Source organism: Falco peregrinus, chromosome 5, assembly GCF_023634155.1.
Source record: "Falco peregrinus isolate bFalPer1 chromosome 5, bFalPer1.pri, whole genome shotgun sequence".
Lineage (NCBI taxonomy): Eukaryota > Metazoa > Chordata > Aves > Falconiformes > Falconidae > Falco > Falco peregrinus.
In genome coordinates, this window is record NC_073725.1 from 54,507,350 (window position 1) to 54,519,385 (window position 12,036).

Below are 12,036 nucleotides of genomic sequence, written 5' to 3' on the forward strand. Positions count from 1 at the left end.
TAGAACTCTTGAAGGAAAAACCAAAGGAGTAACTTTTATTCTCTAGTAAAGCAAAGTTGGAATGTTGATCTGATATTAATTCAACAAAGGTGGAACTAATTGTGATACTGTGATCTTTATATATTTTCCTACTGGAAGATACTGTAAGTCAACTTAAGTTACAAGTTGTGCCATTAATGTTTTGTGTAGTTTTTCTTTTCCAACAAGAAATCTGAATGCTCCTCCTTTTCGTTTCCATTTGCTTTTGATATTAGTGATGGAAATTACCACAGTCAATTGCATGATCAGTGATAGTAATCCTTAATCCCTTTCTTTTCCTAATAGAAAATCATGGGGAAAAAAGATTGAAACAATCATCTCCAGACTTGCTTTTGTTGTACTTCAGCAGAAAATGAGAATTTCACCATAGCACAACAGTTGTAATAATTGCAGGTTTTTCTTTCCAGAATGGCTGTTCGATCCAGTTCTGATGTACGCCTTGCGAACCTGGTGCTTTGATGGGGACACAGAGGGGAAAATCTTGGTCTTTTTGAACAACTGCTATTAGGGTGATTTCTGAAGGTTGTTCCAATGTAAAATCTTAGCAAACAGTCGATTTTTATTTTAATACTTGATAGTATGGAGCCTGCTGTTCTCTGTTCTCTGGAGAATACATTTTCTGTTTTATTTTCATGAAGTGAGAAATCTGAGGGATCGTTGAAAGAAGATAATGACTACTGACATTAAAAAAAAGCCTTTTACTTGATCCTTGATTAGTTAGTTTAAAACCCATTACTGACTTTATTTCTTTATTCAAACTTTTGTTAACTTTGATAGATTAAGATGCCCTTGGTGTTCTTGGTAACCTTGAGAGAATAAAAAAGAACATAAAAACATCGTGAACTGTCCCTTGCAGTCACCTACTCGAGTTAAATTGAATGTGACCAGAGTAGTGATTTTTCACACTGTTCTTGAAATATGTGGCCTTTAAAACAGTACATATAATAGAAAATTGATGAAACCAGGAATTTCATTTAATTAGTTTAATCTTTGCGCTTATTTTTGCTCAGTTAAAGATCATTTAATAGTGTGATAGGGCTTTCTGCCATCTTCTATTTGCTTCAAGCAAGAAGAGTTTCTGCTCGTAATTGTTTTCTGTGCAACACAATGTGCTTGAAATGGAATAATTGTAATTGTCTTTTGAATTATTGTTAAACTGCTGATACACTTCACTACTCTGTGCTTATTGTAATGTTTGCCACGTTCCAACTGCACCTTTGTGACAGAGGTTGATTAATGCTGAAATGCCGAGATTGGCCTATTCCTGATTTACCAGTTGAATGTTGAGAAGTGTTTCCTCCATGACAGCGCCATTTACATCATCCTTGATTTCTTCTGCCTTTGCTTTCTGTCATGTCTACATACAAAAGAATTTAGTTTAAGAAGAAATTCAAAGTAAATTATTATTTTTCTAAAGTTTGGTGTATTCACGATTGGTTACATTTCCAAATCGGCCTCTCGCCAGTCAGACAACTGACATCATCTTCGAGTGGATGCAGCCTGCAATGCTTTCCGCTGGGAGCAGCAAGTCCTGCTCAGTGCAGGTCGATTCTCCTAAGCTAAGATTGTTCCAGCACAGTAAAACCTTTAAGCACATGATTAAATCCTATAGATCTCTGTGGGATTCAAAACAAAACAACGGAAATTATTTCAACCATAATGGAGCAAAAATAACCCCTTTAAACCTGACTTTGCTTAATCACATTTGCTGTTGTTTTCAGCTGTCTTTGTTTCAGTGTCTGGATTCTTACAAAACCAAGAAAAAGTTACCCATTTTGAAATGGTTCCTAAGATTTTTTTGCTAATACTGCTTTCTGAAGAAAGCTAGTTTTTCCCTGATCTCAAAATACCCACGGTAGTAAACATTCTGCTATCAAAATTGCTTTTATCAAAAGGCAGAGAAAGGCAGGTTGAAATTTGTTGTGAGCAATTGCTTGTTGTGAAGAGTTATTTGCTGATAAGAGAAGCATCTCAATGAAGTTCAGAATAAAATGATGGTATTATAGACATCCTGGTCAAGGTTTTTTATAACCAGGGGTGGTGAATCAGAAGTAAGCTTTTATTCTAAATGGGTTCAGTGACTTCATTTTACCTGTGTTGTGTTGTCATGGAGAATTTTAATATTAAGTCCAGCTTATTATACATCAGAAAATTAGAAACATAAAAGTGTTCTCTTCCTTTTTGCAACATTCATCATATTGTTGTTCTGTTAGAATAACTTACATCTGTTCTTTTATAGTTCTTCCCTCTTTTATGTTGCACATAATTATGAGGTGCCTTCTTTTACACTGACATGTACCATCACTGAAAATTTTGATAGGCTATGAATAAATTCAGTAGATGCCTGTTAATGCAAATGTGACTCACATTCATTCTTATTCAGATCTTATAGAACAGAATCGTGTATTGAGACAAATTCTGCCTTCAGCTACACGGGTATAAGTTAACTCTCGCCGACTTCAGTGTCAGTGAGGCACACCCACTCATCTGAGAGCTGAACTGGGTCTCTTTTCTTTATGCTCAGTTTTGTCTTGCCCAGTTCAGGGTTAGAATGAGTTTGTTTGTTTTTTAATCCTATCAGCAGATCTTCTTTTTCAGCAGAATGAGTCCTAAGATTTAGAACCAAGAAAACCACCCATCAGTTCGAAAACATTCATTGTAACACACTAATCCTATTTACTCTTGATGGCTTTGTTTCTTAGCTTCTTTTTTTTTCTGCTCAGTGAATTTTCTGCTCCTTGAATTAAATGTAATAATTAAGGTCTTTAAGCAGAACTTCCTCTATTGAGGCTAAATCCATGCATTTAGATAAATCAGCTAACCAGAAAAAGCCAGAAACTGAATTTGTTCCCTATTTTTGCTGTTTTTTAGTTACATGTGCCCTTGACTGGCACAGTGGAAATGGAGAACATATTTAGATGTGTGGAGCATTCTTAACACTCAGTGTAGAAAAATGTTTCAAATGGCTCCTAGGTTGCTATGAGACCACGAGTACTGATCTCAAATAAATGCCTTTGTCAACCACCGTAAATGATCTTATGCTGCATATTGAGGACATAGGACATTGCTTATCATGTGCGCCGATTATCATCTGGCAGGATCAGTCTTTTGTGGAAAAACTTCTCCTCTGAGCTTATAAATAGAAATAAAATTCTTTGTTTGCCAATAAAGGATGGAGGGCCATGACAGTCCTTTAGGAAGTCCCTTGTTTCTGCTCTCGCATACTTTCTGTCTCTAACACAGCAAGGGATTTTCTTCTAAATAAATCCAGTCTGTGTTCTCTTCCCTTGTTCCAGATGGACCATGACCCTCGAAACCCTGCATATATTGCCACCCAGGGCCCTCTCCCTGCTACTGTTGCTGACTTCTGGCAGGTAAGTTAAATATCTCTTTGAAAATGGAATTTATGTGACAAGTCAAATGTTGTCGTGTGCTTCTAGAAATGTAAGATGTATGAAAATATGTTGTGCTTGAGTCACAACAGGTGGAAAAACCTCCATTCACATGTCTTTTTCAAATCTGGTGCATGGATATTCAAGCCATTTATGTATACGACAAGCCCTGCGAAAGAATACTTGATCTGGAAATTATATTGAAAACCTCAGGCTGAAGTATTCGTATAATAGTGCCAGGTCTCTGTAATTAAGCTACTGCCAAGGACTGGATGATTTTCAGAGGGCCTGACCTTCTTAAGAGTGTAGCCAGAATTCATTGTCACTCTCCAGATCAAAAGGACCTAACACTATGTGCCATGAATTTTTCCATTGAAACCTATTTCTCACATGTCCCAGTTCCCCAAAATGCTTAAATTCGTACGTATTTTCCCTACCACAGGTAGCTGAGTTAAAGGCCGAGTTAAGACCCTGCTGCATAAAGCTAAGGAGGTGCATAACTTTTTGCAGGACCGGGGCTGAAGGCAAGGATTGCTGATGCAAATATGAGCTTACTTTGCATGGAGGTTTTTTATGTGCTTACGCAGCTCTCAGATTTGGACATACACACACACCGCCGGGCTGGGGTATGCAAATTGTGTGATGGATATGCTGCGTTAAATTCCTTTGTAAGTGTGAAAGTGCACCTGAAAGCTTGCTGAAGCTTACTGAAGGGAAGAGGCCAACTGAGGTTTATTATCAAGACAAACGTATGTTTTTATTTCTCGGTTTGCATTATAAATGTAGAAGCATTTGTTCTGAAGGAAAAGAGTATCTGTGTAAAAATTTCAGAAGTGCCATTGTATTTTAGGGGCTTGCATCAGTTGAAATCATCATGTCTCTTCATCTGCATTGTTTGGTCTATGATTAGAAAGTCTTAACTGATCCCTATTGAAGATGCTTTTCATGTCACAATTTTCTACTGTTTCTGATGAGGAATCAGGACATTTTCAAAAAGGTTGTTTGATTTTGGGTGCCTGGATATTCAGATGCTCAGTCTGAGATATTTTGGGACTGGTTTTTAAAAGTGCAAAGCAAATGCTTTCTGCTTCAAGTCAGCTGAGCTGTTGGTCTGGCCTAAATTTTCAAGTAACTTGTGATTTTTATCTTCGTTATTTGGTAATTAGACACAATTGAGAACACTGATCTTTCTTCCCTTGGCAGGAGTATTCCTTATAACAGGCATGATGCTTAAGAATGTGTTTCTTAAGTTAAACGTGCAAAATCAAAGACCATGTTAGCTATTCTGTAATTGTATTTTATGATTCCGAAGGCCCAGGGGTTTTTAATTGTATATTTTTGCATATTTGTATATTTAGATTTTGTGTATTTTCACTTGTTACGGCACCTTTTACATGTTGGAAAAAATGTATGTTCTAATTTTTAAAGGAGGCATTTAAAGAATCATTGCTGCTGATGCAGAAATCAGAATTAATCATACAAACATAGTATGAAGGATATATTTTGTTCTTCTCCCATTCTAATTTGAACAGTTAGGCAACCTGTTCGCATAGACACAGAGATAGAACATTATTTCTTTCTTCTGTGATCCAACCGTCTTCATTCCAACTTTGTACTCAGAAGGTCTCTTTCTTGACTTTCTTTCTTCATGCTATTTGTGAGTGGAGAGTCTTCACTTTCCTTCACTTGCTTTCTGCTCTTTTTAACTATTCCTCCTCCCCGTTATCCTTCAGTGAAAGTTCACTGCATCTCCCCACCAGATTTGCTGTAAACAGAAACCATTCAGCAACCATGGTTCAGCTTCTGCTCAAGTGTGGCTACATATCCATTTTTTACGTGATATTCTTATGTGGTTTCTTCTATTAGGTTCCATACAAAAGTTTGTTTCTTACATTTATTTTGATGGTGCCTGTCACTTCAACATAACAATCTACCTGTATCAGATTGGTCCATCACCCACTTTTCTTTAAGTTAAACTTCCTACAGATCACATGTCAATGTGCCAGCTCCTGTCCCAAGCTTTTTACTTGGCCCAGGGTATCAGCCAGGTGTGATGAGCAGGCTGAGAGAGAGATTAACTCCTCACAGAACGCCACATCCATAACCACTGAAATGTAGTAGGTCCATTGTACAAGTCAAAAGCCATGGCTTGAAGTTGTTGCAGTGTATGCCCAGATGCATGAGCAATGTTTATACCTGTTTTTCACCTGGTAGTACCTATATTAAGGTAAAGCATGGGAAACCTGAAATTGCTATGGAAAATGGAGTATTAACTCCTGTCAGGGCGGAATCCTTTGAATACAATTCTTGAATCCTCGAATACAATTTTCTGTAGTTTATACAAGACCATGGTGCTTCCACCAGGGATTGTTTAAAGATTCAATTATTCATCCTTGATATGTCTTCTCAGTGGTTCTCCTCCCTCTCCCTCCTCCACTTAATACCAGCTGTTGCTGAGCTGTGTTGTTTTTTTCCCCTTTTGTGTGCTCAGTGAAGCAGTGTTCTGACTGATGGAAGAGTGACTGCCTCCAGAGAGACCTGGGACTGTTCTGCTGTTCCTTGTCTAAATGCACAATGTCATGCTTTAGCAAGTCCAACAGAAACTCTTGGAGCTTGGCATCATCTTCTATGGCAATATGTACTAGATTTATTGTTTCTTATTTTTGCAGCGACTTAACTGCTAAGATTCCCAAGAGCCTAGTTGCAGGGTGGACATCAGCCAGGCCATTTTACCTTGGCTGAAAGGCTACCCCAGGAAGAAACTCTTACAAAATTGTTTCAACTCCTGTAGGCTTTTCAAACTGATTCCTAGAAAACACTTGTCTACAAAGTATTTGTTTTACTTGAAAGTATAAGATAACTTTCTTGGCATTTACAACACAGCTGGTATCCGCAACAAAATCCAGACTGCTTCTGATTTGTCCTGACTCTCTAGATTCTGTGCTCAGGTTCCAGAGACACTTTCTAAACTTAGTTTCCCTTAAACTTGCATTAGATTCTTCCACCCGTCAGTGACTACATCTACATTAGCGAGCAGCGTGGCCTGCTAGGGATAGATTTATAGTGTGTCACAGTACTTTGTAGGTTTTACTCTCGTTTTAGGATTTACTTTGTTGCGTGGTCCAATGGACCAAATGCCGCTTGGTGGGGGAGAAGGCTACAGACGCATCTGGAGGAAGCTTCTTCCAAAAGGAACCTAGTTCCTGAGCTCTCTAACACTACTCTGCAGTGTCTGCTGCTCTTTATATCTGTCATCTTCATGATCATGTGGTCATATCTATTATCTCTATTTAAGACCAAACAGATGATTTAGTTTTGGATAATCTTTTATTCCTAGTTTTATTGGCAAACCCTTCTAAAACCTGTTATGTTGATCCAGTGCCCAGTGTTTTTGTGCAAGTGTTATTAGACACTTAGCAATCAAATTCCCATTTACTGTTTTCGAGTTGCCCAGATCTGAACAAAGATCATGGTTAGCTCAGTATCTTCTCTTTCCCAAACTGGGTAAAGCATTTTCATAAAGCATTTATGATGCTTTGTTCAATCTCATCTTGTTTAGCATTCTTACTACTTACTGTTGAGCAAACCCATGCCTAATACCACTATGGGACTGGAGAGGGACCAGTTTCAGTCATCTCACTAGTGACCACTTCTTGAAAGATTATGTCCTTTTTGGTAAGGTGAGGAAGAAGAGCAAATACTGCTCTTCAGTACCACCTAAATTGAGCCACTAGAGCTGGCCATTAGACTCAGCATTTTCTGTACACCTTTCTAGTCATTTGGGTTTTCATATTGACTTGAGAGAGATCAGCTTGATGGAAGTTTTTCTTTCAAAGACTTTGAGCTGGCGATAGTCCAAACTCCTATACATTGGTCATTTTCAAATTGTGTTCAAATTTGTATATGTTGTAAAAATAAGAATGATAAAAAAGGCAAGAGTCTTAACTCTGGCTTCTCTAAGGGCGTAAGACCAATTCCAGGCATCAGACTTCCACAGTTGTCTGTGTCCCTCCAGATTACTTCTCCGGCTCCTTATATTTTTGGCATAGCTCCTCTAAGTCAGCAAGTGCCAAGTTAGTTCCAACTTTCCTGGCTTACCTATTTCTTTGAAAACTTTCTAGCCTGCAGGAGTTGTGTTGTCAGTCATCTCATTGATCCGTTTTGCCACAGGGCTTCCTAATCTGCCTGGTTACTCTGTGTTTGCGGCTCAAGCAGAGATTTCATCTCTGCCTGCATGTCATCTCTTAGACCGCTCTGGAAATTCTCCAGCTACTACTTTAATTAATTTTGAAAAGCCTCCAGCTGATTTAAGTCTTCTTTTAATTTCATCTGGTCTTGTTTTCATCTCTTTTTACCAATTACTATTTCTGAGTGATACATCCTTCATTGATTCTATTTTGGTTCAGTGGGAATTCCACCTCACAATTCCCTTTCTTGAAAACTGGATGCTTCTCCTCACATGGTATTAATCCATTTTTACCTGAGTGGTTAAACAATTTGCCAGGTTGTGGGTTGTTTTCTTCTCAGCTGGAAAGAGAATTCATCCTGAGGATAGGGTTTTGCTTTGATATATTTCCATTTTATTTACAAAGAAAATAGAGAGTTTTATTTCTTTGAACAAAGACAGAATCAAATGACAGGGAATAACTTCTTTATTCCAAACCTCATTCACCCAGTGTTTTACCCCCAACCTCTCTTTCAGCTTTTCTTCTAGCAGGATCACAATGCTAGTTTGTTGAACTGTGCTGGTGGTTTCTTTATTCCTTTTACACGTTTTTGCTGCTTATCTGGATTAATCATCTTGCCTTGATTAACGCCTCTCTCTCTGCATTAAGCATATCAGTTTCTAGAGAAACTCATGGGTCCGTATGCTTCACATTTCTCTTGTTTTTGATGCTAACTTCTGTAATTTCAGTTATCAGGCTCCATAAAAGAGTTTGCTTGTTTCTTACATTTATCTTGAATGAAAGGTGATGATTTTGTCCAGCAGCTTCAGTGAGATTTCACTCAGCTCTTCCACATAACGCTATTAAAATTCAACATCTCTTTGAACATAATTCAAAAGAAAGAGGATGTAGAATATTTCTGATCTATAACAAGTTTTCGCAGCAGGAGTTCTATGTTGTGAATAATTCTGGAGGCATAAAATTTTATTATTTTCCGTATGTGCTGGGTAATAATTCTACGAAGTATTTGACATGAAGTACATGTCTTAACTTGCAGAGTATTCTAAGAAGCAAGAGATGATAATATGCAAGAAACTATTCCTTGGAGTTAGGATATTCAGAACCAACTGTCCTTGCAGTGAAAAATTGTTCTTAATTATGCCATTTTATAAATGGCGTGTCTGCTAAGCGCATTGTCTCCAATTGGAGATTTCTGTAGGAGGCCATAATTCTTCCCTCCAGAAAATACCCCAAGATATGTCTTGCTTTCATAAATCTACCGACATCTGCCCTTCTTTCCACTCCCTTTGTGGAAAGTACATTTTTATCTTTTTTTATTTTATCATATTAAGTGAAATAGAGGGAGGGATCAGGGATTTCCTGCCAAGTGACTTAAGAGGATACCCTTTAGTTGCCTTACAAAATGAAATCACATGTGACATATATATTTTTGTATTTGTTGTGTTTCTGTGATGTCCTCCCTACCAACCCATTAATTATGACAACATCATTAATAAGTATATGAGCATTATGTAACCTCTACAGAAGGAGTAGGTAAATACAATTTTCCTCATTTTGCAGATGTTCAGTAAGGTTTAAAGTACCTACAACAGTAAATCATGAGATTAAATACAGTCAACACTTGTAGTTTGGACCAGAAAATTCCCTGGCTTTTGCCTGAATGTATGTGTAGTTCAGGCTAGGTAAGTTCCCAAGTGCCTTAGTCCCTGAGAGGCTCCATTCTGGCAAGGGTGATGAAGCAGATACCACTCATGAACAGCACTGTGTCTGACACAGGACCAGAAAGACAGACTTCAGATGCTGCCCCTTCATGTTTAGGATGCTCCTCTGGGAAGTGGGAAAGCTTCATCCTGTGTGTTCTGAATCAAACCCATGCTTTCAGTACCCCATCTTCCCTTCACTGTTCACCAATACTTGAAATAGTCTTGAAATTGGGAACACTCTTCACCCTTGTTAAAACTAGGTGTCTATTGCCCACAAACAAAAAGAATGGAGTGGAGGTTTACGCTGTTGTGATTATAGAGCGTCATGTCTGTTCCTTGGATTATTTTCTATTTTTATTGCAAGACTGTTAAATGCAAAGTGCAGAAGGATCCCAAGAGTAAAGACTCGAGCCCTAATGTGAGCCAGGGAGTTCAGTTGACTTTTGCTTTTCATTGTCCTCAGTCCTGCATTTCTTAATCTATAACTGTTTTTAGAATAATTCTTCTCTACCCATATTTAGGAGTGTATTACCAGCATCAGTTCAAAAACAGACTGTTGTTTTCCCCCCAGATCACACCAGCATGTTAAGAACCCCATTTCTGAGTTGCGGTCTTGAGGATGTGATAAATCTTTGCACGTCTGTTTGGCAACACTTGCTTCTCTCTTGCAGTTTTGGAATTCAGCAAAAGAAATACAAAATACTGTCAGTTGATTGTTTCCTGTGTAAAAAGGGATTAGTCATCAGTGATCTCCAAGGGCAAATCCCAGTGGGCAGGAGACCACGTCCCAGTAGCTGAATTGAGTCTCCCTGCAAAATCAGTGTTCCAAGCCCATGGGCAGAGTAGGAACAACTGTACCAAACCCTCCTCTGCTCTAATTGCTGGTTTCTGTGCTCCCAGTTCAGCATGTTTTGTGAGTGCTGAAATTAATTTACAGACTAAATTATTTTCCTGCATTTTGTTCTGTGCAGAACAGAGTGCTTTCAAGCAGTCTTGATTCCCAAGTTTTATTTTCCTTGCCTGGAATGGGACTTCCTGCATGTCTAATCAGTTCTCACCTTCAGAAAGAGGAGCAGATGAAAAGCGACACAAAGCAATTCAATGTGTAAAATATGCATATTTTAATTTAATAAAAGAAAAACAGCAAGGGAGAGATAGGCACAGAACAGTAGCCCCTAGAGCTCTAGTAACTTGTCAAGCCATGTGAAATAAATATAGCATTAGGAATTCCATAGGCGTTCAGTAAAGGAGTGTGCATTTACCATGCTCACTTCTAATTATGGCTTCTGTTGAGGAAGGTACTTAGGGGTGATCCTTTTTAAATTTCTATCCCTTTATTGTTTAGGTTCCACCTTTCCAATACTAAGGTGAAAACCTAATTACTGGCAATTCTGGTGGACTTTCCCTCCTTAACGTGGTTTTGTCAGCACTGCAATACTAAATAGGGCTCATATTTAAATTATTTAATAATAAGGCTTGAGTTAGGAGTCTACTGAGAAGAATAAGAGCATTTTATATCTCTCTGAGAAAGCAGAAGTTATTGCAGCACATACAGTCATCTTGAGTTTGCCTTTCCCGTTGACTTCCAAACAAGTGTTGCTGCAGCACCAGGGACATAACACATGGAGCCAGTCTTGATGACCACGTATTTATATATGGTCCTTTCTGGAGACGTCTTTTTAAGTGCAAGAGTCAGACTATTTTTTTAATTAAATACAGATTGTTGATAGTCACTTTTTCAACCTACAGATTTGCTTAGCGATCCAGCACAGTAGTGTCTGCAAATGGCAATTCTGACTTTGCCAGATTTGACCCATTTCCTATCAAGATGATAAGTCATTTTCAACCAAAATGTTTTGCAAAAGAGCTTGCTTTTTGACTGGCATGCATAGTGAAGTTCTAGTCAACGACAAACATCTAAATGCCCCTCCAATGTTTTTTTTTGTTGTTAGTTAAAAGATTCCTCCCTCCCCTTTTTTTAACCCATTAAAACATAGGCGTTTGGTTTTAAAATATTCCAGAAAATACCGTTTGCTGACTCTCTCCATTCAGTACAGTGTTTCCTATTTCCAGTGGAGAATGAAAGAAGTCACGGTTGTGTTAATTACTTCCAAGACATGTCATGGGATGAATATTATCTGATCCAGCAAGAGTTAGTACCTTGCTTTGTTGTGGCTTTGGGTGTTGTGTTTATTCATGTTGAGGTTTTATTATCATTAGAAATTATTTGGGTTTTGTTTGCTTGTTTGTCTGCTTTTCCAAGTAGTTGCATTTACCAGTTACTTGGGAAGCCTAAAAGACTGAAAAGGTGAATTCTTTAGTTTGCTGGAGATCTCCCCCAGAAAGCAGCTGGTGTGATTAGCCTGTTATTTTTAGTGAACAGGCTGGATTTAACTGATTATCCCATCTATTTTCTACTTTGAAATCATCACATTTTAGAAACTTCTCCACCAGTCCCCATCAAAAGAAGTGTCTGGTCAGAACATGTATCTTGTCATTTCCCCATCACTAAAATAAAGAAGAAAGTGACTGAAAAGAGGGTTCAGGAGAATCATTCATTATAAAAAAGAAGCTTCAAAATGATGAAATGTCTGAAAAAAAAAAAAGGGATCCGTATTAACCATTTTATTTACAAGCTAGTAAAAAAGGACATCTTAAAATACAAGCTTTCAAAACCTGGTGCTTTATCAGTTTTGTGGCAGTGTTGCAACACTG

The 12,036-nt window shown here is 38.0% G+C and overlaps 1 protein-coding gene across 1 annotated transcript in view; it reads left to right on the plus strand.

Moving 5' to 3' along the window:
* The window catches only part of PTPRN2 (protein tyrosine phosphatase receptor type N2), a 663,741-nt gene that overhangs the window by 612,553 nt on the left and 39,152 nt on the right, over positions 1-12,036 (plus strand). Inside the window, exon 17 of the mRNA XM_055804928.1 lies at positions 3,336-3,413. Within this exon, the coding sequence (XP_055660903.1) occupies positions 3,336-3,413 (78 nt within the window). The remainder of the gene's footprint in view (positions 1-3,335; positions 3,414-12,036) is intronic.